The sequence below is a fragment of the Manis pentadactyla genome, chromosome Y (genome assembly GCF_030020395.1).
Source record: "Manis pentadactyla isolate mManPen7 chromosome Y, mManPen7.hap1, whole genome shotgun sequence".
NCBI lineage: Eukaryota > Metazoa > Chordata > Mammalia > Pholidota > Manidae > Manis > Manis pentadactyla.
This window is the reverse complement of record NC_080039.1, coordinates 21,955,615-21,983,443: the sequence shown is the minus strand read 5'-3', so window position 1 is coordinate 21,983,443 and position 27,829 is coordinate 21,955,615. Positions and strand designations below refer to the sequence as shown.

Below are 27,829 nucleotides of genomic sequence, written 5' to 3'. Positions count from 1 at the left end.
CCACAGGGGTAGGGCTGGGATAGGCCTGGACCTTGTCTATGACTGCTTTACTTCTACCTGACCAGACAATTCCCAGTTACTTCACAGACAAACCAGGTCTCTCTTACCTTGGTGCTATTCACACCTCTTCCTTTCTCCTATAGATGTTGTAGCAGTCTAGGAATTTTCACTTCTAAATCTGTAGGAGAATCATATGTGAGCATAATATAATTACTGTAGTGACAGAGCTTGTCCATTTGCCATTCCTTCCATGTGGCCAAGGCCTGGGTTACAAGTCCGTGGCAGATGGTGGGACTGCAGAGATATCCCTGTGGAAGTGCATGTCCACTGCCAGCATTCCCATGTTAAGGCAAACTGTTCCTGACTTTCCTGTGCTATGTCAAAAGAGATGAAATCACTAGTAAAGTCTACTGCATAACATGTTCCCAGCTCATGCCTGAGGGTGTCCAGAATGTCTGCTATAGAGGGGACAGAAGCATGCAAAGGGGACATGACATTATTCGGTTCCCTGTAGTCCATGGTCATATGCCAGGAGCTGTCTGGCTTTTTCACTGGCCACACTGCAGAATTACAAAGAATACGATGCCCACCTTCTCCAACTACTGTAGAGTTTCTCCAATTTCCTTGTGTCCCCAAGCAACTTATAACATTTAGTATTTGTCATCTGCCCAGGTACAGGCAGAGCTGCATTTTGGTGGTTAGCATGTCCCCTCAGAACTGCCTTTACCACATGTACCCTCAGTCTGAACTCAACTGCAATGGTCGGTAACCACAGGCCATGCAGGATGTCTGACCTCAAAATATATTCAGGGGGATGGCATAAATGTAGATAGTATACTCCTCTGGGGGTTAATGCCCTATCCCCAATGGGATTTTGGCTTTCTTCACTCTAACTGCCTTACCCCTATAGCCATCTAATCACAGCAGTGGTCCTGGGAAAATGCTCAGGGTTGCCATAAATCAGAAAACATTCAGCTCCTGTATCCATCAGCATGAGGACATGTTGTACATTCACAGGGGACCAATGAACTGCTAATTCTGTATGTGCTCCCCACCGCATCCCCCAAGGTGAGGACTTGACTCCCCCTCAGTCAAACCATGAGGGCAAATCATCATCCAGTAGGGGTGAGGGCCCAGGCAGAGCCTGAGTACTGTACCCCCAGGAACTCTGGCAGGGACACAGCCCAGACATGGACTTTGCCTCTGGCTTCTGTGTCCTGGACCTCAGCAGTTCGATTGCTGCCCTGGCTCTAATTGGTGCCACAGTTCTAACATGGTCCTATTGGGCTGCCCGTTTTCAGCACCTCTCCTTTCAGTTGCAGCCCACGCTTCCTTCCATGTTATTGTTTCAACCTCCCCCAGATCGTCTAAGGTACAAGTAGCCTTACTTATGGGTTACCCCATGTGGGGGGAAATAATAGTGAGTAGGGACCCAAAGGAAGATGAGGAAGCTGTTTGCAGCAGATTTCTCATTCCTTCCATGAACAGCTCCTCCGTGGGGTCTTGGGGGGTCCATATTATAAGATTATATATTTCATGCCCGATTCTCTTAATACCAGCTGTAGCTCTGCATACATTTCCCAGCTAGTGGGTAAGCATGGTAGGCAAAGTCACCCTGATTAGGCCACACTGCCCCCTGATGGCTGCTGTCTGCCAGTCCAGAAGTGCCTGATTCCCTGAGGCATCATGGGTGCTTTGCAACCACTGCTTGAGGGAAGGGACATTCATCAGGGAAGCAAGTCTAATAATTTCAGAATGTGACATAACAATGTTTTCCATTCCCATATCCCAGAGATGCGAAAGCCATGTAGGCAGAGGTTCCAGTGGCTTCTCTGCCTATACCAGATGCTCATAGCCCCCAGCTCATCCTGGGTTGGGGGCTGAGCATGAAGGGCTCCAGAACCTGGGAGGGAGAGAATACCCCTCCTGAGTAACCCTTGTATTCTTCATTTTTATTTTCTTAATTACAAGTGGGTGGGCCCTTAATAAAGGAAAGGCTGGTGCCTTGGGCGGTGGCCTTGACAGCAGAGTAGCCCTCAGTTCCACCCCCTCATCCTCTCGCAGCATCTCCTCTACCATCTCAGGATCTCAGGTGCTGAAAACACTGCTCTTTCCTCCTCTTCCCCAAGGACCTCGTGTAGCATTGTTTCTCCTGCGGCTTTCTCCCTCACTTCTGCTAATGCTTCTTCCAGGAGCATGACTCATATTCTCAATAACTGTTTTTCTTCCTAAAGATCATCCCACAGGTCACTGTCAAGCTCTTCCAAGCAATGCTGAAGTGTGTCTGTCTCCTACTGAAGTTTCTCTCCTCCTAGATAAAACCCTCTCTCTCTCTTGGATAACTCTTTTCACTGTCTTGAGGAAAAGAGATCCCACAATCCCAGCTGCTACACAGCGAACCAGGGCCTCTAATGAGTCTTCTATCTCATAGAGGTTTAATTCCACGGCTTATAGTATTTCCGCACTTCCCCAGTTCTGGGGGAAGCCTCACCCCTCTGGGAGGTGCTTTACCCTAGACCAGTTCCCCACTAGGGCCTCCGCAGTTGGAAGTCCCAGAGTTAGGGGGCTTCAGGTTAAGGTGCATTCTCTTCCACTGCAGCCACTGGAGCCTCCCCGCCATCAACAGGGGGTTTCTGGGCATCTCTGAGGGCAGCCTGCCCAAGGGTCACACCCACGAAGACAGATTTTGGGTTCAGAAGTCCTGCTGACTACTTCCAGATGTAACTCCAGAAGGAAGATCTGAGGCAAAATACCTTTGAAACTGAAATCAGTCAAAGGGGGAAATAAAGTAGGAAAAACTCATTTACTTGTTACAAGCAGTCCATTTCTGCTCCCTGTGTCTCTCACGACTCAGCTGTGGAGGACCTCACCAAACCTCTCTGGTTCAGATAAGCACTGATTGCCCTTGTAATTGTCTATTGACATGGAGTTGGTCTCCACCCCATCCCTTGGAAACACCTATGGTACAGAGCTGCAGCAAAGCCAGGGAAGAAATTCTGAAAATATTGCAATTTTACCCACTCCAGCCATTGACCAGGAATGCAAGAAGGGGCAAAGCCACCACTACCAAGTAGCTTTGAGTGTTAGTTGACCAGCAGAGTGCCTGAATCAGTGGGTTCTGGTCCACTGAGGGCTCACATGTGCTCCTCCTCTGCTCACTAGTGTCTTAGTCAGAGACAAGGCCCGAGTCTCATTTAAACAGGACCCTGCCAGGACTTGGCTATAACTTCGAGCCAAGGCCCACCAGGAAGAAAAGGCACTCCTGTCTCAGGTTCTGATGGCTCTGGGAGGGCTTTGCCACAGTTCCTTCAGAATATTTTTGTGCAGTGTGAGGACAGAAACTTTCCTTTTCTAGAATGTTTCAAAGTGCTTCATTTTGTATTTTCACATATGATATTTTATGAAGCATTAATTTGTGAAGTTACTAATTCACTGAGAGGTTTTAAGGGTTGAATTCACATCATCCTGTATCATATATTTTGCAATTATTTTAGGGAAAAATTCCTAATTCAGTTTCAGATAGAGGGACACATTTATACAGCCATGAAATTAATATAAAAACATTGAGGCCATCTGGTGTTCCCTAGAGGCTGAGCCCTAGGAAAACAGGGTGCATCCCAGCATATTCTTTCACTCTTTTAATTTGTTTGCTACAATAAAGTAAAAAAAATACTAAAATGTAATTAAAGGTGTTAAAATTCTGGTAATTTTCAGTTCTAATAGTCTATGGATGTCAAAACCTGCATTTGCTAACTTTAATGTTATTCAGAATAATAGATATGAGTGGGGTGGAGAGAGAATAAGGCCAATAAAGCCCACTGAAAGATACTAAAGGGGTTAACCAGATAAAACTAGAGAGCCAGAAGGAACTCAGAGTTAATGAGTATCAGTTGAACCTCCAAAGGCCAGGAGTGACTTGGAATGTTCAAATATTCCCGAAAGAAAAGTATCTGACCACAGCCCGTGTCTTCATTGTGTCAGTTAGATCATGCCATTGTGAGATTTACTTTAGTCGGCTAAAAGGCCGAGCTTATTGTTTAATTTAACCTATATGCTGTCATTTCCCCCTCCAGCCCCCAATCAGATACTTTGATACCAAGGCAGGAGACAAGCATCATTGTTAATTTCCAATCAAGCCTGCACATGAGCAGAATATTCAGAAGAGGAAATATTCCATCTTAAATGTGAAATTGCATTTTAGAAGCCAAGAATTTAGGAGTAGAGAATCCTGATATATCTTGTACTATTTATTTATTTATTATTTATTTTGGAATCATTAATCTACATGAGGAACATGTTTACTAGATTCTCCCCATCAACAAGGTCCCCCCACATACCCCATTGCAGTCACTGTCCATCAGCATAGTAAGATGCTGTAGAATCACTGTCTTCTCTGTGTTGTACAGCCCTCCCTGTGCCCGTCCACATTATGTATGCTAAACATAATATCCCCTTTATTTCTCCCCCCACCCGCTTATCTCTCCCTTCCCACCCATCCTCCCTGGTCTCTTTCCCTTTGGTAACTGTTAGTCCATTCTTGGGTTCTGTGAGTCTGCTGCTGTTTTGTTCCTTCAGCTTTTGCTTTGTTCTTATACTACACAGATGAGTGAAATCATTTGGTACTTGTTTTACTCTGCCTGGCTTATTTCACCGAGCAGCATACCCTCTAGCTCCGTCCATGTTGTTGCAAATGGTAGGGTTTTTATTCTTCTCATGGCTGAATAATATTGCATTGTGTATATGTAACACCTCTTGTTTATCCATTCATCTCCTGATGGACACTTAGGTTGTTCCCATTTCTTGGCTATTGTAAATTGTGCTGCATTAAACACAGGGGTGCATATGTATTTTTCAAACTGAACTAATGCATTCTTTGGGTAAATTCCTAGAAGTGGAATTCCTGAGTCAAATGTTATTTCTATTTGGAATTTTTATGAGGAATCTCCATACTGCTTTCCAGAATGGTTGAAGTAATTTACACTCCCACCATCAGTGTAGGAGGGTTCCCCTTTCTCCACATCCTCACCAACATTTGTTGTTGTTGGTCTTTTGAATGTTGGTGATCCTTACCTGTGTGATGTGATATCGCATTGAGGTTTTAATTTGCATTTCTCTGATGACGAGTTATGTGGAGTATCTTTTCAGGTGTCTGTTGTCCATCTGAATTTCTTTCTTGGAAAACTGTTCAGTTGCACTGACCATTTTTTATTCGATTATTTGCTTTTTGTTTGTTGAGGTACATGAGCTCCTTATAAGTTTTGCATGCCAACACATTATTTGATCTGTCATTTATGAATATAGTCTCCCATACTGTAGGCTGACTTTTCACTTTATTGTTGGTGTCCTTTGCTGTATGGAAGATTTTCACTTGGATGTAGTCCTAATATATTCGTTGGCAAACAGACAATAACTCGGCTCACCTTGGGGACCGGGCAGGCGGTCTTGACTGATATGTTTCCAAGGGAAGCCACTATCCTAGGGAGGAACTAGATCAGTAAATTTCTTGTGTTAATTTTGAAGAATTACCTGGAGGACTGAGCATAGAACAGAAGAAACTTAATGTCTCTCATCAAAGAAAAACATCTTGAGACCACTTAACATGTCTACAAGCCCTTCCTTTTGAAAAATCAATAAAAAGGGCCCCCTAAACTATCAGGGCTCCTCCTCTCTGAGGGTACCCACACCTTCTCTCTTTAAGTGTGTAACTTTGAGACAGAGAAGTGACAGGGGTCAGTTCCTATCCAGTTGGAGTAGGTTAAGTGTGTAACTTTGAGACAGAGAAGTGATAGGGGGCAGCCCCTATCCAGTTCGAGTAGGTTATAGGCCCATAGAAAAAGACAAAACCTTGTTGAGGCTTCAGGAATTTAAAAGAACACAGGATGCTTGCGGTTGAAACAATGTATAGATAAATTCCACCCAAAACCCAGTATATTGGAAGAGTTTGTTGACCATAGTCACATAGACATGTGAGTTTAAAATACAAGTGACCTTTAATGTCATTCGTGAAAACAGAGCCAGCAATCTGGAGTAAACCTAGAGACAACAAATAACTTATCTCCCTCATCACAGCAACAGGCATAAAGCCCCTCACAGACACTACAACCTGAGCCCCTAAGCAGCATCCTTGCCTCTCCTGGGGTGCACAGGGTGTTCAGTATTTTTCTTTCTCTGAATTAAAATATTTTCTCCCATTTGCATACCTTGAGCATTTGTGAGGTTCAGTTTTGACTCTGTGAACAAAACACCAATATCAACTTAAAACTAAAGTTTCCTCTCCTTCAGTACTGTGTCTCTGCCCTTAAGTTATTTGTTGTGGCAGGACAAGAATGGAGGAAAAGAAACTCTACTGCAACCTAACAGTCACATGCCTGGATTTTAGGAAACTAACTTACTAATATTTTAATGTCTCCTGCAGCTCACCTCATTTTCAGATGGCATTATCACTATTTTTACCTTTTTTCATGAGCTACTGATGAACACAATTTTTAATTGCTTTTTATTTTACTAACATGTTCTTTGCTGGACTTCAGTGTGAATCAGTTTTCTTTGTTAATGAATCAAGGAACAGCCTCTTTTTGAGACAGGGATGGTGGGTTTAGACACAGTAGGGTGAGGGCCTCCAGAAAAGGCAAGGCATGATAATTACAGTCAGAGCAGTGTAACAACATTCAAGGAAAACCCCTCCCAAAACTCCAGGTTAAACATTAAGCTCTAGAGTCATTCTTCAGTGAGATCAGTTAATATTCCTCAGATAAAGGAAAGTAGACCATGTTTTTTGTTAACCTAATCATTTGTAATTTTGCATAAGGTTCACTTTAGCATGCTAAAAGGCCCAGGCCTATGTGCTGTTTTTCCTCCTTCAGACCTGATCAGGAGATTTGCAACTTGGGAAATTAATAATGGCAAGCAAGCTCAGCCATAAACAGCATAGTAAAAGCAAGAGATTCCATCTTAGATTGTCTTTTTAACTCTTTAGCACACAGACCAACTTGAGGACAGGACAGGCAGTCTTGATTGATGATTGATATGCTCCCAGACCAAAATGTTTTTTTATTCTGGGAAAGAAATGGGCAGTAAATTTCTTATGTTAATTTTGCAGAATTATCTGGAAGACTGATAGAAAAAGAGACTTAATGTCTCCTCAAGTATGAACATTCTAGGACCCTTAGCCCCTTATCGTGTTATAAAATCCTTTGACACTACACAGCCACAGACACTCTTGCCAGGAGCTCTGTTCTCTCACTTTATCTCTAAATAAAAGCCTGTCCCTTACCCTCCCACTTTCAGTGTTTCCAAAGTTTTTTCAACCCTGTGAACAAGAACACCAGCATCGATTTGTCATATGATTAAACTATGCAAAATTCATGAATCAGGTTTCAAAAATCAAAACATGATGCTGACATTTTTACCTCTATTGCAAACTATTGCTGCTTACAACCATCTAAGATGAAATACCTGTAAGGTATTATGTGTTAGGTCCATATGTTCTAGTGTGTGGTTCAGTGCCTCTGTGTCCTTACTTATTTTCACGCTGGTGCATGTGTCCTTCGGAATGAGTGGTGTGTTGAAGTCTCCTAGAATGAATGCATTGTGCTTGGTTTCCTCATTTAATTCTGTCTGTATTTGTTTCACATGTCAGTGCTCCTGTGTTGGGTGCATGCATGTTTACAAAGGCTACATCCTCTTGTTGGGCTGCCCTGTTTGCCATTATGTAATATCCTTGTCTCTTGTTACTTTCTTTAAGGTCCCTTTTGTCTGATACAAGTACCGCAGCACCTGCTTTTTCCTCCCTATTGTTTGCATGAAACATCTGATTTCATCCCTTCACTTTCAGTCTGTACGTCTTTTGGTTTGAGGTGAGTCTCTTGTAAGCAGCATGTAGATGGGTCCTGCATTTCTTATCCATTCTTTTACTGTGTCTTCTGATTGGTGCATTCAGTCCATTTATATTATGTTCCCTGTCAAAAGATAGGCACTTACTGCCATTGCAGGCTCTGGATTCATGGTTAGCAAAGGGTCAAGGGTAGCTTCTTTACTATCTGTCTAACTTTACTCTCTTATTAAGCTATTATTTCCACCACCCTACTCACACCGCCATCTTGAGCCTCTCTCTCCCAACATGATGGTTTGATTTACATACATGGTGGAAATGATTACCACTTTACGTGTAGTTAATACCAATCATCTCATAGAGAAACGGTGAAAAGAAAAACGTCTTTCTCCATAAGATATTCTCCATAAGGACATACTATTAACAACTTGTGTCTCGTTCAGTGGTGTTATTAACTATAGTCATCGTGCTGTGCATTTCATCCCTGGTACTGATTTAACATAACTGGAAGTGTGTATCTTTTGACCACCTGCCTCCCGTTTCTCCTTCCCTCAGCCCTCACCCTGCCCCTGCCCTCTGGTAACCACGATTCCGATCTCTTCGTCCGTGAGATCTGCTCTCTTGATTACTTTCCACTCTATTGGGTGTGAAGTGATATCTCATTTTACTTTTGATTTGCATTCCTCTGAAGGATAATTATGTTGAGCATTTCTCTATGTGCTTAATGGCTATTTGTACATATTATTTGAAAAATGTCTATTCAGAATCTTTGCCATTGTTTAATTGGGCTGTTTGTCCTTGTATTATTGAGTTGTAGGTGTTCCTTTTGTACTCTGGGTCTCAGCCGTATAAAAATCGGTGATTTCTAAATATTTTCTCCCATTCTATGGTCTGTCTTTTCTATTTCCTCATGGTGTCCTCTGAAGCACTGACATTTTTCATTTTAATTATCTGCAATTTTAATTTTTCTTTTTTTTTTTACAGTTTTGGTGCATTAGATAAGAAACCATTGCCTGGTCCAAAGTCCCAAGATTTTTACTTATGTGTACTCCTAAGATTTTTACAGTTTGGGCCCTTACATGTATGTAACCTTTGGTCCACTTTGAGTTAATTTCCTTTTAACTGTATCAATATGTTATTATGTGCCCAAGGCAAGGGTCCAGATTCTTCAGTTTGCATGTGGACATCCAGTTATCCCTGCATCATTTGTTGGAAAGACTATCTTCTGCCCCCTAAATGGTCCTGACACTCTTGTCAAAAAACAATGGACCACAAATGTGTGGGTTTATTTCAAGGCTGTCAGTTCTATTCCATTGACCTGTAAGTCCATCCTTATGCCAGTATCACACTGCCTTAACTACCATAGATTTGGAATAAGTTTTGAAATCAGCATGTGTGAGACTTCAACTTTGGTTTTTTTAATTTCATCATTGTTTTAGCTGCTCTGGGTCTCCTGGTCTTGGTGTAAATTTTGGATATGCCAGCAATTTCTGCAAAGAAGCCATCTATATCTGGAAGTTTGGTAGAGATTATATTGAACTTGTAGATAAATTTGGGAAATATTGCCATCTTAGCAATGCTAAATAGCACTTAACATCAAAATGAACATGGAACACATATTACTTTAAAAATTTTGTTTATTTTTCTTAAAGCACATTATTGAATGTCAGTGACTTTGCCCAAGGCATCAGCCTGTCCAGGACTTTGCCAGGTGAATGGACCTGGAGCTACTAGGCCCAGACATAGGGACCCAAGTCATATTGAGCAAACTACTCCCTGGTCGGGGCCACGTGTGAGAAGCCAGTCTGAAAAGGATGCTGAGCAGTGGGTTGCTGTGGAGCACCGTTTCCACGACCGGGGGTGTGATGCGCTTACTGTCTGGGAATTTCCTGCAGCTCCTAGATGACTGCACCTAGGAAGACTGGTGTGGAAGGTCTCACGCACTGGCCATAGTGGCCATCCCGCAGGATGCGTTCCACATGGCTCACGGAGAACTCTGCTTGGTCAGTGCGAGAGCGTGTCATCCTATGGCCAGGAGATGCTCAAGGTCTCTTGCGGGGCGGCATGTTGGATATTGTGTGCAATTTTTCTGACCACCCTAGCACTGCATTGCAGAGGAGTGTGGCCTGACGAGGTGCGGTCTGGTGTGGTGGGATGCATTGCAACGAGATGTGGTGCAATGCTGTACAGTACTCCAGTTGGCCCCAAACTCTCAAGACAGTAGGTACTCAGCTCAGGACCAGACTCCATATCCTAGTGACCATGGACCGGCCCCTCATTCCCCCACTGATCAAGGAGCACGCTTTGTGATGTACATCCGGGAGGTCATTGCTCTCGCATTGGCCCCGGGGGGTCCTAGGCCTGCAAGGCTAAGGTGCAGGTGCGAGACTGTCACCCTGCTCCCTGACACCTCCCTCGGAGGGCAACACCACGTCCTTGCCTATACTAGTGTCTTCTTTGATTCCCAGTTTTACTGAGAAATCCCTGACGTATGTCACTGTATAAGTTTACAATATACAACGCTGTTTTTTTTATATTTAAGGGACGAATTTGTTAGCAAGCAAGCGCAAAATCATTCATATAAAGTTTTTGTAAGACTGGTAGTTTTACCACTCTGTCCCCCTGGCTGTCACAATATCATCCTCATAAAAGGTTCACCTATAATGGATGCATGAAGCGACTCAGTTCCAGTTGACAGAGGCCTATTAAGTTACTTTTTTCTTTTTATTATATTTTGGTATCATTAATCTACAATTACATGAGGAACATTATGTTTACTAGACTCCCCCCATCAGCCAGTCCCCTGCTCCCCCAGGCTCGCCCCCCACATACACCATCACAGTCCCTGTCCATCAGTGTACTAAGATGCTATAGAATCACTACTTCTCTTCTCTATGTAGCATAGTCCGACCCATGCCACATCCTTATGTTTTGTCTGCTAATAGTAATGGCCCTTTTTTTGCCATTATACCTCCCTACTCACCCATCCTCTACGGTTCCTTTCCCTAGGGTAACTGTTAATCTTTTCTTGGTTTCTGTGACTATGCTGCTGCTTCGTTCCTTCAGTTTTCTTTGTTCTAATACCCCACAGATGAGTGAAATCATTTGGTACTTGTCTTCCTCCACCTGGCTTATTTTAGTGAGAATACTCTCCAGCTCCATTCACACTGTTGCAAATGGTACGATTTGTTTTCTTCTTATGTCTGAATAATATCCCATTGTATATATGCACCACATCTTCTTTATCCAGTCATCTGCTGATGGACACTATGGTTACTTCCATTTCATGGCTTTTGTAAAGTGCTGCAATAAACATAGGGGTGTGTATGTCTTTTTAAAACTAGGCTCCTGCATTCTTAGGGTAAATTCCTAGGAGTGGAATTCCTGGGTCAAGTGATATTTCTACTTTCAGTTTTTTGAGGAACCTCCATACTGCTTTCCACAGCAGTTGTACTAATTTACATTCCCACCAGAAGAGTAGGAGCATTCCTCTTTCTCCGCATCCTTGCCAGACTTTGTTGTTGTCTGCCTTTTGTATGGCGGCCATTCTTACTGGTGTGAGGTGATATCTCACTGTGGCTTTACTATGAATTTGTCTGATTATTAGCGACGTGGAGCATCTTTTCATGTGCCTGTTGGCCATTTGAATCTCTACTTTGGAGAAGGGTCTTTTCAGATCCTCTGCCCATTTTTTAAATTGGATTATTTGCTTTTTGGGTGTTGAGGCACGTGAGCTCTTTATATATTTTGGATGTCAGTCCTTTATTGGATCTGTCATTTATGAATATATTCTCCCATACTGTAGGTTACCTTTTTGTTCTATTGATGGTGCCCTTTGCTGTACAGAAGGCTTTTGGCTTGATATACTCCCACTTGCTCAAGTTTGATTTTGTTTCCCTTGCCCGGGGACACATGTCCATGAAAAATTCACTCATGTCCATGTCCAAGAGATTTTTGCCTGTTTTTTTTCCCATAAATTTTATGTTTTCATGACTTACACTCAGGTCTTTGATCCATTTCAGCTTTAGTATTGTGTATGGGGTTAGACAATGATCCAGTTTCATTCTCTTGCATGTAGCTGTGCAGTTTTGCCAACACCAGCTGTTGTAGAGGCTGTCATTTTCGCATCGTATGCCCATGACTCCTTTATTGTATATTAATTGACCTTGTATGTTTGGGTTAATATCTGGACTCTCTAGTCTGTTCCACTGGTCTGTGACTGTGTTCTCTGGACAGTACTAAATTGTCTTGATCACTGTGACTTTGTAGTCGAGCTTGAAGTTGGGAAGCAAGATCCCCTCCCATTTTATTCTTTCTTCTCAGGTTTGCTTCGCCTCTTTGTGGTCTTTTGTGATTCAATATGAATTTTAAAAATATTTGTTCCACTTGGTTGAAGAATGTTGGACAATTACTCTTAAACAATTATTAGGTCCCTATGTGTGTCTGTCTCATCCATGTTTTCAGGAAAATTTGGTTGGTGGAGAAATCATAGACGAGAAACAGTACATTTTTTATCAAGATAAGCAAACAAATACTTCAGCTTCCACAGGGCAAAACCCTTGCTAACACTTCACCAGTGCAATATATTAAGCAGTTGCATTAACGTATTCTACAAAGCAGAATACTTATAATATTGCCATTTAGAATTCTGAAATACTTTTTAACTGAGTCTTCTGATGTCTCAATAAACCCTTAAAGTACCATATACATTGCTTAAGAAATCAGTTGATGGAGAAACTGTATTTATATGATGTGAAGTCCTGAAATCACAATGTGTGTGCCATGCTATATAAAAAGGTTTCAAATTCCCTATCCTGCTTCTAGAATAAACATACCTCCTAAGTATTCAATTTCTACATTAATGAGTATCTAATAGTTACACTCACAAAGGGTTCTGCATACAAGTCTTTCACTTGAATTTTTCACTGAGATCATAGTCCTCAAACTGAGGGAAGAAGTTAATCTTCACATGGGCATAATAAGGAGGCTCATTATTTCAAAGAACCCAGCTGAATCCTTTCTGTAAGAAAACTGGCAAGTCTTTAAAAGCTAACAATGCCACTAAACTTTTCATTAAGCACAACAAATATGAAAATCACACCCCTATGGTTGTGTTTAAACTATATAGCTCATTCTTCTGGAATACTGTAAGTAAGTGCCAATTTGAATCTCCTACAATACAGAACATTTTCTCAGCTTTATCAATGTAAACGTAATGAAGTTAAAAAACAGAGTCTCAGTGTCTAGTAGTGGCTGAATGGATAAAGAAGATGTGGTACACATACACAATGGAACACTACTCAGCTAAGAGAAAATAAATCATCCTCTCAATAGATTCTGAAAAAGCATTTGATGAAATTTAATATCCACTCATGATAAAAACTCCCATCAAAATGCATATAGAGGGCACGAACCTTAACTTAATAAAATGACATATATGACAAGCCCACAGACAGCACAACGAGCTGAAAGCTTTTCCTTTAAGAAGAGGAACAAGACAAAGATGCCCACTCCCCCCACTTCTATTCAACGTAATACTGGAGGTCCTAGCCACTGCAGTCAGACAACAAAAAGGGAGAAAAGGCATCCAGATTGGCAAGGAAGAAGTGCAATGGTCCCTTATCAGATGACATGATATTGCTCATAAAAATACTCTAAATACCTATACTCTGAAAACTACAAGACACTCTTAACAGAAGTTAAAAGAGGACACCAACAAATGGAAACATCCCATGCTCTTGTCTAGGAAGAACTAATATCGTCAAAACGGCCATCCTGCCTAAAGCAATCTACAGATTCAATGCAATGCCTATTAAAATAGCAACAGCATTCTTCAATGAACTGGAACAAATAGTTTTAAAATTTATATGAAACCACAATACATCACAAATAGACAAAGCAATCCTGAGAGGGAAGAATAAAAGCAGGAGGCATCTCACTTCCCAACTTCAAGCTCTACTTCAAAGCCACAGTAATCAAGATAATTTGGCACTGGCACAAGAACAGAACCACAGACCAGTGGAACAGATTGGATTTCCAAACATATACAGTCAATTAATATATGATAAAGGAGCCATGGCCATACAAAGCAGAAATGACAGCAATTTTAACCACTGGTGTTGGCAAAACTGGACAACTACATGTAAGACAATGAAACTGGATCACTGTCTAACCCCATACACAAAAGTAAATTCGAAATGGATCCAAGACCTGAATGTAAGTCATGAAACCGTAAAACTCTTAGAAAAGAACATAGTCGAAAGACTCTTGGACATAAACACGAGCAACCTCTTCATGAACCTATCTCCCCGGGGAAGGGAAACAAAAGCAAACATGAACAAGTGGGACTATATCAAGCTGAAATGCTTCTGTACAGCAAAGTGCACCATCAATACAACAAACACTCATCCTACAGTATGGGAGAATATATTCATAACTGACAGATCCAATAAAGGATTGACATCCAAAATATAAAAAGCTCACATGCCTCAACAATCAAAGTGCAATCCAATCAAAAAATGGGCAGAGCAGCTGAACAGACAGTTCTCCAAAGAAGAAATTTAGATGGACATGAAAAGATGCTCCACATCACTAGTCATCAGAGAAATACAAATTCAAACCACAATGATATCACCTCACACTAGCAAGGATCACCACCACCCAAAAGACAAACAACAAATGTTGGCGAGGTTGTGGAGAAAGGGGAACCCTCCTACACTGCTGGTGGGAATGTAAACTTATTCAACCATTGTGGAATGAAGTGTGTACCTCCAAAAGCTCAAAACAGAAATATCATTAGATCCAGGAATTCCACTCGTAAAAATTTACCCTAAGAATGCAGCAGCCCAGTTTGAGAAAGACATATGCACCCCTATGTTTATTGCAGCACTATTTACAACAGCGAAGAGATGGAAGAAAACTAAGTGTCCCATCAGTAGATGAATGGATAAAGATGTTCTACACATACACAACGGAATATTATTCAGCCATAAGAAGAAAACAAATCCTACCATTTGCAACATGGATGGAGGTAGAGGGTATTATGCTCAGTGAAATAAGCCAGGCAGAGAAAGTCAAGTACCAAATGAATTTCACTCATATGTGGAGCATAAGAACAAAGCAAAATCTGAAGGAACATAACAGCAGCAGGATCACAGAACCCAAGAATGGTCTAACAGTTACCAAAGGGATAGGGACTGGGGAGGACGGGTGGGAAGGGAGGGATAAGGGGGAGTGGAGGTGGGGGAAGAAAAGGGGCATTACGACTGGCATGTATAATGTGTGGAGTGGGGCACGGGGAGGGCTGTTGCAATACAGAGAAGACAAGCAGATTCTACAGCATCTTGCTACACTGGACACTGACTGCAATGGGGTTTGTGGGGGGACTTGGTGATGGGGAGCCTAGTGAACATGTTTGTTCCTCACGTAACTATAGATTAATACCAAAAATAAAAAAAAAAACTGTGGTAGGACACTAGGGGCGGTGATGGATATAATCTATGTCCTTGATGGTGATGTTTTCACAGGTGTATACTTAATCCAAAAGTCACTGACTTGAACAGTTAAGTAAATACAGCTTTTGACATATTATATCCCAATAAAATACATTTTTAATCACATGCATTAAATAAAAGTACATTTCTGTAGTAAAAAAAGAAACCCTAAATAAGAGATTGGTTATGTAGAGTAGTGATTATATACAGTGGAAAGAATACCTTCCATTTACATTTGTATTTCTACTTTTCAGTTCACATGCTGTTTGTCAAAAAACCCCCAGACTTTCTTGTCCGTTAAAATAACATCAAATTCACACAAATACAGTCAACATTTGTAGATTCTGTATTTACTAATATGTCTGGTTAGTAAAATTCACTTGTAATCTCACAATCGATACTGTGTGGCCATTCACTGATGTGCACATAACAGCAAAAATTTTTACTTGCCTGGTATGAATGTTCTCAGAGAAAGCTAAGCAAGGTGAAAATGACCTACAAATATACGTATTTTTCCTAGTGAGTGCCACTTCTACTCCTTTTTTTCCTACTTCTTGTTGCATCTTTGCTATTAATGGCCCCCAAGCAAAATACTAAGTGCTGTCTAGTATTCTGAAGCATAGGAAGTCTCTGACATGCCTAATGGAGAAATTACATTTTAGATAAGCATTGACTAAGGATGAGTCAAAAGGCTGGTAGCCTTGAGTTCAATGTGGATTAATAATGGATAAGAAGTAAGGTGTCTTTATACAGATACGGATATAAGACCAGTTAGTATAATAATAGGTTGATGAAAATATGATCAGAGGTTTATAGGCCCTAACCCTGCATTTCCCCTAGGAGCACTGGTTCAATTATTTGCTAACTCAGTGTGCACAATGACTTTATAGAATATAACTAATGTAAATAACAAGAACTGCCTAAAAGAATGTGCCAAAAGTATGCGTCTGTTTAATGTGGGAAATTTTTGAAGGGTCAATGCTTAGTTTTCTTTCCTCTAAATCCTTATACACATGGGAAAGGGTGAATCAGTTCTTAGTACAACAGCACAATGTATTTGAAATAATGAACTCATCATTATGCCATGGCATATTTTCAAAATAATTAATTTTAACGTGTAGTCCTTAAGAACAAAAGAATAACCAGAAACAAAAACACACCACAGGACAAAACCATTCTTAAACCAAATTCTAGTTGTGAATTAAGCAAAACAATTTCTATAAAACAAAACAGCAAAATATTAAATAGTATAGAACAGGATCTGTATTTTTCGCAGGGATCTTTTTTGCAGGGACATTTGTGTTATAAACTGGTTCCAAAATATTACACACATTCACAAGTTATCAATTCTTTTTAAATATAGTATTAACTCAAGTTTCTTGGATTTCCGAAGCAAATGTTTATTCTAAAACAGCACTTCAGAATTACACTTATGAGAAGTTTATGTTTTAAACTTCACAACAATTGAGTTTTGGAATGGAAAAGGATCTGGGACAATTCTTGCCCTCAAGCAAATTGTGACTGACTAGAAAATCAGCCAGACATCTTGGTGCAATGTTACTTCCAAACACTGGAATTCTGATGACATCCCCTTCACTGGTCTCCTGTAGAGACAAAATTTTAGAACCTTCACCTAATAAACTCTATCAGAAAGAAAACACATCAAATATAGTCTCTTATTAAGTTCCATACATTCTGGCATAGCAAAGTTTTGCATAGTTATTTTAATATCTTAAAATTTCTATTTTTAAAACTTTCACATTTTCAAATCCCATCAAAAGAATGAACTGACAAACATTGAAAATAAAGAATATCTGTAACTAAAAACTGCTTGTTTGTTACATATCTCCCCTGATTATATTTTTTTCTTCTGTAAGACATAAAAACACTTGGCAAACAGCTCTTTTGGGGGTTAACTGCTGTCATTCAGGTAATTTTGTCCTCAGTGGCTACACAAACTTACAGCGCGACATGCTAATGTTGCCATTAGCATAACTACACATTTTAGAATGACTGAAGTAGTGACAGAATAATAGGGCAATGAAAAATACCCAGGAACAATGTTATATACCCGTTTTTCCAGCATTATCCATATTAATTCAAAGGCTACTTATTAGCCTTAACAAAGCTGCTATAACTAAAAATCAACAAGATACTACTGGTATGATTGATAATGGATGGGCTCTTTTGATCCAATTGCTATGAAGATATACTGCTTGCAGAATGCAGCAGACCTAAGAAAAATTCTTGTTTGTAGCTGACTCCTAATCCAAAATTTTTTCTTGCTTAAGAGTTCACACACATTAATATACTATATACCCTTTACCATTTACATATTAGTACCAGCCATTTATTACAAAAGACTGCACACTTTTCCTACAGGTGGCTTATATATTGACAGCAAATTTCTGAAAATAAAACAGTGAATATACTTTCTATGGTAAATGATTTTTCTAGTTTTAAATACAAGCCAGACACAGAAAAAGTCTGGACTGTAAGGCCTGAGTGTGTGGTTAAAGGAACCAGTTAAATACGGGTGTTTCACTGATCCTTTATTTGAGACAGGGATACTTCTTCATTGCCTCCTTCATAATTTTCTTGTGCTTGTTGACCAGTTTGCTGGTAGCTGTTCAAGGGATGTGCTGCAGGCCCTGTATATGGCTGACCATGCACATGATTACTCTGAGGGTGAAAGAGACCTGTAGGTTAAACTTTTCACATATCACAATCAAATAAAAAGACGTGAGCTGAAATTTGTATAAAAGCAGATATGTCTATTTCTAGGAATTTATCTTTAAAAAATACTGCTCATGCAGTAGTTAAGTAACTTAGAAGTCTATTCCTGAATTGCTACAAGTACCACTATGACAAACAATGTTTTGAGAAAAAGCTACACATGAATCTGTGAGGTTATGACAGAATATTATTTTTCCTCTCACCAAGAAAGTGTTTTGACACTGTTTTTTCACCAATGCCTCTGATAACAGAATTGGTTCCTCTAAGTGTGGTCCTTGATTAGCCCTACCAAAATCAGTGGGAAACTTGTTAGAAATGAAAAGTGTTGCACCACACTCACGCCAACTGAATAAAAAATTCTGAAGGTGGGACATAGCAATGTCTATTTCTAACAAAGCCTTTAGGTGATTCTCAGGAATACCTACTGTCTTAAAAGATCTGAATTGGTCATGTTTGTGGTTTAAACTCAGGACCATCCTCCTAAAACTTATCCCCAAAATTTTATTTGGGAATGAACATTTGATCATCTGTGTTTCTCAGCGAACCATCTATTAAAAAATCAAAAACTTAATAAAAAATACATTCTTAGTGAAAATCAGTCCTGCAGCAAAACCAATCAAGACTTCCTTAACATTTCTTTGATAGTTATGAATTTTATGTTAATGTAAAACATCACCCATTTTTATTAATTAAGGCCTGTGTAGTTGGCAGAGGAAATACCACATGGGCAGACAGAAACATGCTCTTTCAACCCAGTAACTCCTCATCATCTTGGCAAGCTATTCTAGATAACTTGTTACTACATAACATTACAACTAGTAAGTTACAAAACATTTAAGACAAATAAATGCTTTTAAGTAAAGCACAAAGAATTGGTTTAGGGGATAAAAATTAAAAACAAAAATACTCCGACTCCTATTTACCTGCTGATAGTGAGATCCAGATGAATTAGTATATAATGGGGCATCTTCTGCTGCAGAGGACTGATGCTCATCTGGGGTATCTTGGTCTTCTGGATGCTAGTTTTAAATATTTAAAAGAGATTAGAAGTTTGATTATAAAAGCAACTTAAATTTATTTTTATTCTACCAGTGAGACAGTTAAAAAAAATCTAAAAAGCTGCCATGTTTAATGTTTTTTCATTTACTGTGATAAAATAACTTGCAGTTAGAGAAAAACATTTAGATTATCCTAAATATGTTCTTAGACAGTTTCACAGCAATTTCTCCAAAATATAGAGAACAGAGGAGGTTAAGCTCTGTTGATGACTTAAAAAAAAATCAATCACCACTAAACACTAAAACAAACAAACTGCAACACATATTCTTTACACAGTAACATGGCCTATAAAAAATTACTTTTCTTTCTTCCATTTCTATTTGCTGTCCATTGATGGCTTTTATTTATTTTTTACCTCCTCTGGACAGAATTCACAAGCTTTTTCGAGTGTCATCCTAGCACTATGTGACCTCCGTAATAAATAAGAACGTGATGATGTTTTACTGCTTTGCACTGGAGAAGACCAATTGTTATCACTGCATTGAGGGTTGCCAGTGTACGGTATTTTTTCAAGTTCACATGCAAGCCATTCCACTGCACAGATCCACTTTCTTATAAGATCTCCATTACCCTTCAAAAGAAAATAAAACTATTCAAGCAAAAGAATTTGGAATAATTTCTGTGTTAATTTAAAATGCAAATTCCAAATTTCCATGATTCCAGTTACTACAAAACTTAAGAAAAGACTCTCACCTTTAATATTTGGTAAGCAACAGGACAACTGCTAAACAGAGCTACAACACATTTTATACACTGATACGCTCTTTTTTGATAGTGATTTTTAGAGCAATGGATTATTATAAACAATCCATCTCGATCATCTGGGATTCCTTTAAGAGCATTACAAATTCTAAAAAAGAAGAAAGAAGATATAAAAATTTGTGACAGGTAGTAAACATTTGAAGCCTACTGTGCACCGTTCAGCACACGTTTTTTTTTTGAAGTGTCGATCTAATCTAGTTAACTCTCTTAAGCTTCGGTAAACTCATTTACTTCTTGAGAAAACAAGTACAGAAATAAAAAAGCAGCCACATATCCCAGACTTATACTCAAGTTGGGAAGTTGGCTACCAGTCCGACCTGAGAATTTGAAGTCTTAACAAACTGTCATCAATCCAAAATGCTTTTGCTATAAGAATACCAATGCTGCATTGTTTTTATTGCAGTTATCTACAAGTATGTCTTATCTTCATGACTAGAGAATTGTTTTGCTTTGAATCAGATCATTTTTAAAAATTGTATCTTGGAGTGCAAAGTGAGGTTCTAGTGACTACAAAGTGATATCACTTGACAATACAAAATTAACTAGAATTCTCTTCCTTAGAATACACATATGGTGGGTAAAGCAATTTTCACTGGCAAGAGTAAAATCTGATTCATTTGCTATTGACAAATGATTGAACCTCAGTTCCAGCCAAATCTCAACATAACATTTACCTTGGCAATTTAAAAATCAGTTATGGGAAAAACACACCTTTTCGCTTTGCAACAGTACCTGGAGAAAGTTTTCTAAAAAAAAAAAAATCCTTTAATTTTACTGAATAGAGTATAATTGTATTCCCAATCAAAACCAAACATGTGTGTATATGCATGTGTAGGCTTGTTTGCCACAAACATGTTTATAATGTCAGTGGTTTTTCAACCTAATCATTTCAGACAAAAAAATGTAACATGCATAGGCACTGTTTATTTTGAAACACGTGTAGTATATAGTTTTTTCATTCATGTTTTAAATGATAATGAAGTTGACAACTCACTATTTCTGACATAGTATCATCAGTGCAACTGCTTTCATATACCTTGTAATCAAATACTGCCTTTCCCTTCTTGTTCTGTTGCCTGTAACAGTGTCTGGCACATAGTAGATACTTTGTAAATATCTCTTAAATAATGTCTACTGAATAAAATACATGTTCATCATACAAAACATTTATTTCAAGCTTGTGCTCATAATTCCCTGTCAATTTGTACCCAAAAGCCCACCATTTCCCACATTAACCCAGTATTTATACTTTTACGATCACTTCCTTGGTAGAAAAAAGAAAACCAGGTGTGACTGATGAGTTTTAAGACATACATAAATTACACAGTAAACAACGTAAGTTTAGAAGCTCTTTAAAAAAAACAAAAGAGCTCATTAAAATATATCCCTTTAGACTTATCAAACTGTCTCATAACACTGAAATAGGTACTGAGTAATATATAGTGGTAGCTTAGAAATTTTAAATTTTAGTTTCATGGCAACTAGTTTTGGTTAATGCTATTTTGACAAAACTGATTTGTTTGAAATCTATGATGGTGAATTAGGTGACAATTTGAAAACTAATTAATTCAAGAATCTTGTATTTTCAGTCCCCCTGAAATTTAGTGATCTATCTTTTAAGCACTGTGTTCTTATACAAACTTTAGTTTTTCCTAATAACTAATGTGACAGTATGTATACATATTTGTTTCCTATATGAAACTATTTACTTCCTATATTAAACTAGTTTCATCAGTGAAACTTGCAGGCTGAATTTTAGCACAATGAACACACATAGGAGGAATTCTGGAAGGAAGTCTGAGGCCTTTTAGGAAGCTAACAGTTCTAAAAACTCATATTAACTCCCCATATACTAATAAGAGAACTAATATGCTGGGGATTATTTTTAGAAAACAGTATTACCTAGTATAACCAATTAAGAAAATGAGTGCAATGTAATCCTACAATATTAATAGAACTTAAATACTTACAAAAAAAACCAATTCATTTTCTTTAAATAAATTAAAGAAAAAAACTAGTATTAAGTATGAAACGACTAAGAGAAAAGAATAAAAAATGGACCTATATTGAGATGGGTGCAACTGCTCCTTCATTTTTATGACATCATCGTATGTTTTTAAAGGTAAAACATTTAATAGAGCTTCAAGGAGTAAGAATGTATTTTTCTACTGGCAATTCCATTCATTTCTAGAATCATAAAAAATGTACTTATTCTGGTAGCAGACAGAGTATGTACCTGAGAGTCTGCCAGGAATCCTCAATCAGTAAAATCTGCAAAAGCATATCCAAATATGGCTGAAGTTCATAGGTGTCTGAGGAGGCAACCTAAACATAGGTAAAGTATAGTTGAATTACTTATTTAAAGGAATAGTGAATCAAATTGTAGACATCTGAATGTTTATTTTCCTTTAACCTGCCAGAGAAGTTCACTGAGGACAGTAGATGAGAACTGAGGATTCTCCCAGCAGCAAAAATGAAGCAAGCTGATGGTTTCCTCTGAGTCACTACAATCTTCAATAATTTTCTTCACGTAACTTGTTCTCACAAATAAAATGTCCGCCACATTCTGCTGAATTGGCATTATAGGCTGTGATAAATTAGGGTCACCAAAAGGATTTGGAAGAGGAGGATTACCTAGAACAGATTTGTCATCAATGAAAAGCCAACTGACTTCTTTGCAAACTTACAATACTGAATTTTATTTCTAAACTGGCAAGTTAAATTAAATTTCTAAGCACAATAAAATGATCAGACAGAGTTAAGATGATAAAGACGCATAACTAAATGCTGACATTGAAGGAAAAAAACCTAGTTACGATTCTTAATGCAACCATTTCACAAATAAGGAATTTTTATCGTAGTAAATTATAAAAGGTTCTCTTTTAAACATGTGAGAAAATTAATGGTTTAAGATATAATATACCCAAAGCATGGATCTTCACTGTTTTTTGTTTTTATAAATGTTCAGAATTTTAACTAAGTGCTATATAGGAAAGTAGCATTATTTTTGAACTACTGAAGAATGGATGGAACATTCCACTTTACCATTGATTGAAGACTGCATCCTTGATGAGACATTGCAACAGCGGATCAGCTGAGCTACTACTGAGTATAACTCGCCTAATTCAGCATATTGATACTTGATTGGAGGACCTGGCCCTTCATCTAAAGACACAAGCATAAAGGTAGCAGGTACATCCAATTTCAAGAGCTGTGTCTTTTCTGTCATACCTATAAAAAAAAAGGAGAAAAGTAATGTGTAGGAAAAACAGAGAAACCAAAACAATTAAAACGACAAGTGCTGCATTATTGAAAAAGTAATTAATATAGCCACATACTATTTTTATGATTAAAGCTCATCCCATTTATTTAGACTGCAGAAATACAGATGGAATGCAGAAAAAACAGAAAATACATTGACTTAGTCTAACTATGGAGTAGTGATCATGACTCTGGCATTCCAATTACAGAGCCCTAAGGGAAAAGTAGCTTTTTTAGGACTGAGAGTAGGGGGCTAAGATAGCAAATCTCAACAAAGAAAGGTAAGATGATAAAAATAAACTAAATAAAATGAGAAAAATATTTTGTAAACCTGCCTCCTCCCCCACCTTCCTTCATATCAAAAAAACTTCTTGAGGAAAAAAAGCATCTAGATTGGCTGTTCCTACTTTCCTTATTTTCCCCTTCCTCATGCCCATTTAATTTGTCCCAAACTTGTTGGTTTGAAATGCAGGAACAGCTCTCACACTTAACTACCTTACTCTTCTTGAAACGCTTTAGCTTTGTATTCCCTTGCCCTCATTTTATTTCTACCTCTCTTTTGAAAACTTCTTACTTCCAATCTACAGTAATGCGTATCTTTATGCGGGTTTCAAATTTTGGATATCACACTGTTTTGTGGTCTTCTTAGATGTCCAACACTGTCAAAATTTAACCTGCTAATCTTCAAGTCACATCTTGGACTTGATAAACCTCATTAGTACAGTAGCCCTTTCATCCTTGGTGGTTACATTGTAAGACACTCAGTGGGTGCTTGAAACTGTGGATATACTGAAGAAAAAACCAAAGTGTGGCATCTGTGTGTGTGTGTGTGCGCGCGCGTATGTGTCTGTGCACACGCGCGCGCCTGTGTATAAAGTATACAGGCATATCTATGAGGAAGTTTAATTTGTAAATTAGACATAGTAAAATAACAGTAATAGGACATAACAATCGTACTGTAATAAAAGCTGTATAATATGGTCTCTCAAAGTATTTTACTGTACTCTTCATTCTCCTTTTGATATGAGATAATGAAATGCGTGTGTGATATGAAATGAAGGTGAATGATGTAGGCCCATGACATAGTGTTATGCTTCCCATTGACCTTCTGATGCTACGTCAGAAGGAGGATCAAATCACATGCTTCCCTGGCTGAGGTTGGCTTCTGGTAACTGAAATTGCAGAAAGTTTTCAAAACCACAGATAATGGGCAACCAGTGTATGCTATAGTGGTTCTCGATGCCCTCATGGTAAAGCACAGACTGTCTAACAAGACTTGCCGAGAGAGCATGATTATAGCATTTTGCGAGTCCCTTCTGCTATTTTAAGTCACAAAGTGGCCTTCAATATCCAATGACCCAGGTCTTTCCATCTACCATTTACTCTGTTTACCAACCAATTCCTATACCACCTTCTCTAACAAGCCTTTTCTTACTCTCTAAGCATAGTTCAGATATTCCTGGCTTGTATTTCACAGCACTTTGCATTTTCTGTTGCATCATGTAATACTTGTAATCCATTAATATTCTTCATACATTGCTGTATTCCCAGGACCACAAAAAGAGTTCACAAATTCTTATTTGACACTCAAAAAGTTCTATGAAGTTTTTTGTAAGGTTGGTGTTATGGCATTTCTGGCAAAAACCTACCTTGATTAGACATGTGTTATCTTTTCCTTTATCCATTACCCACTGATTGCCCAGGAATTAAAATTCATTATATATCACAGAAATATTTATATGATTGACTGTAGGGTGCTGACACATACTTCCTTGGGGGATGTCACAAGTATGGCAAATGCACTGTTTCACCTTTTTTAAAATCTAAAAAATTCTGAAACCTCAGAGAGAACCAAGATGGCGGCGTGAGTAGAGCAGCAGCAATCTCCTCCCAAAACCATATATATTTTTGAAAATACAACAAATACAACTAATCCTAAAAGAGAGACCAGAAGACACAGGACAACGGCCAGACTACATCCACACCTGCGAGAACCCAGCGCCTCGTGAAGGGGGCAAGACACAAGTTGTGGCCCGGCGGGACCCGAGCATCCCACACCTCAGCTCCCGGCGGGAGGAGGAGAGTCGGAGCGGGGAGCGAGAGGGAGCCCAGGACTGCTAAACACCCAGCCCTAGCCATCCGCACTGGAGCGCAGACACACAGTGCATGCTTCGGGTGCTGGAAACTAGGGAAACAGGACAGTTAAGGCCTGTGAGCGGGTCCCCACAGGCGGCGCACCCGGGACAAAGAAAAGCGAGTGTTTTTTGAAAGTCTTATAGGGACAGGGACCCCACAGCTGGACGGAAGCGCCCTGGGACAGCTAGTCAAGCAGCTGCGAATCCCAGGGAACTTTGGGCACCTGACCCCCTGCAGCGCAGCTCGGAGGCCCCTCACCGTGGTAAACAGCCTCCCGCCTGTTCCACCTCTGACGCGGCTCCTCCTCATTGGAGCAGCAGCCCGAGGCAGGCCATGCCCACAGCAACTGCAGGGCTAAATAAACTCCATAGATGCTGGGCTAGATCAGAAGCCCCGTCTGCACACAGCTGCCCAGCACAAGCCGCTAGAGGCCACTGTTCTCCCAGGAGAGGAAGGCCTTAAACTGGCAAGAAGGGACTTTCTCTTACCCAACACACACGCCAGCTCCCCACAAATACATCTATCACCATGAAAAGGCAGAAGAAACTGATACAGACCAAGATCACAGAGGCAAACCCTGAGAAGGAGATAGACCTAACCAGTCTTCCTGAAAAAGAATTAAAAATAAAGCTCATAACCATGCTGATGGAGCTGCAGAGAAGTATGCAAGAGGTAAGGGATGAAGTCCGGAGGGAGATTACAGAAATGAAACAATCTCTGGAAGGATTTATAAGCAGAATGGAAAAGATGCAAGAGGCCATTGATGGAATTGAAATCAGAGAACAGGAACACATAGAAGCTGACATAGAGAGAGACAAAAGGATCTCCAGGAATGAAACAATATTAAGAGAACTGTGTGACCAATCCAAAAGGAACAATATCCGCATTATAGGGGTACCAGAAGAAGAAGAGAGAGAAAGAGATAGAAAGACTATTTGAAGAAATAATTGCTGAAAACTTCCCCAAACTGGGGAGGAAATAATCCACAAGACCATGGAAGTGTACAGAACTCCCAACAGAAAGGACCCACGGAGGACACAACACCAAGACACATAATAATTAAAATGGCAAAGATCAAAGACAAGGACAGAGTTTTAAAGGCAGTGAGAGAGAGGGAAAAGGTCACCTACAAAGGGAAACCCATCAGGCTATCATCAGACTTCTCAACAGAAACCTTACAGGCCAGAAGAGAATGGCATCATATATTTAATGCAATGAAAGAGAAGGGCCTTGAATCCAGCATGACTATCATTTAAATATGAAGGAGGGATTAAACAATTTCTGGACAAGCAAAAGTTGAGGGAATTTGCCTCCCACAAACCACCTCTACAGGGTATTTTAGAGGGACTGCTCTAGATGGGGGCACTTCAAAGACTAAACAGATGCCACCAGAGAAAATAAAATAACAGCAAAGAAAGCAGACCAACCAAATACTAACTAAAGGCAAAAAATAAAATCAACTACCCACAAAAGCAGTTAAAGGAAGCACAAAAGAGCACAGAATTAAATAACCAACATATAAAGAACGGAGAAGGAGGAATAAGAAGGGAGGAAAAACAAAGAATGACCAGACAGTGTTTAAAATACCTCAATAAGTGAGTTAAATTAGACAGTAAGATATTAAAGAAGCAAACCTTGAACCTTTGGCAGCCACGAATCTAAAGCCTATAATGGCAATAAGTACGTATCTTTCAATAATCAATTTAAATGTAAATGGTCTGAATGCACCAATCAAAAGACACAGAATAATAGAATGGATAAAAAAGCAAGACCCATCTCTATGCTGCTTACAAGAGACTCACCTCAAACCCAAAAACTATAGGAACAAAGAACGACTGAAGGAACCAAACAGCAGCAGAATCATAGAACCTAAGAATGGACTAACAGCTACCAAAGGGAAAGGGACTGGGGAGAAAGGGCAGGAAGGGAGGGATGAGGGTGGGGAAAAAGAAAGGGGACATGACGATTAGCATATATAATGTGGGGGGGCACGAGGAGGGCTGTGCAACGCAGAGAAGATAAGTAGTCATTTTACAACATCTTACTGCGCTGATGGACGGTACTGTGGTGGGGTTTGTGAGGGGGATTTGGTGGGGGGGGGACCCTGGTAAGCATAGTGCTCTTCATGTAATTGTAGATTAATGACAACAAAATTAATTAATTAAAAAAAAATTCTGAAACCTAAACCCGTATCTAGCCATAAGAATTTAAGATTAAGATGGACAATCTACACTCATTTATGGCAGTGAAAATTGGCATTAGATTATACCATGGGTCAGCTGTGAGCAGCTTAGGAAGCAGTATCTAAAATGGAAACGGAGTAAAATAGGATTTCTGTAGTCCTTAAATTTGTAGTTTTGCATAAAAAAGGATTAAAACAAGGATGTTATTTATATTTGGTTTGTGTTTCAATTATATGCTAATTCTTCGAAATTTCAACAAATTTCAAACAATACGCTAATTATTTGAATCAATTTCTCATAAAAACCTAAAAATATGTATTGCAAAACTCATATCTAGACTACACCAGAAAAATTAGGAACTCTGAATT

General features: G+C 39.3%; 1 protein-coding gene across 1 annotated transcript in view; it reads right to left on the bottom strand.

Annotated features, from left to right (window-relative positions):
* Positions 1 to 17,817: 17,817 nt before the first annotated feature.
* Positions 17,818 to 27,829, bottom strand: part of LOC130682207 (probable ubiquitin carboxyl-terminal hydrolase FAF-X) — a 138,747-nt gene continuing 128,735 nt past the window's right edge. The window contains exons 29-35 of the mRNA XM_057496336.1: positions 22,927 to 23,112; positions 22,295 to 22,515; positions 22,118 to 22,206; positions 19,813 to 19,969; positions 19,475 to 19,690; positions 18,984 to 19,079; positions 17,818 to 18,006 (exon numbers count right to left, since the gene is read on the bottom strand). Coding sequence (XP_057352319.1) covers positions 17,866 to 18,006; positions 18,984 to 19,079; positions 19,475 to 19,690; positions 19,813 to 19,969; positions 22,118 to 22,206; positions 22,295 to 22,515; positions 22,927 to 23,112 — 1,106 coding nt within the window. The 3' untranslated portion in view covers positions 17,818 to 17,865. The remainder of the gene's footprint in view (positions 18,007 to 18,983; positions 19,080 to 19,474; positions 19,691 to 19,812; positions 19,970 to 22,117; positions 22,207 to 22,294; positions 22,516 to 22,926; positions 23,113 to 27,829) is intronic.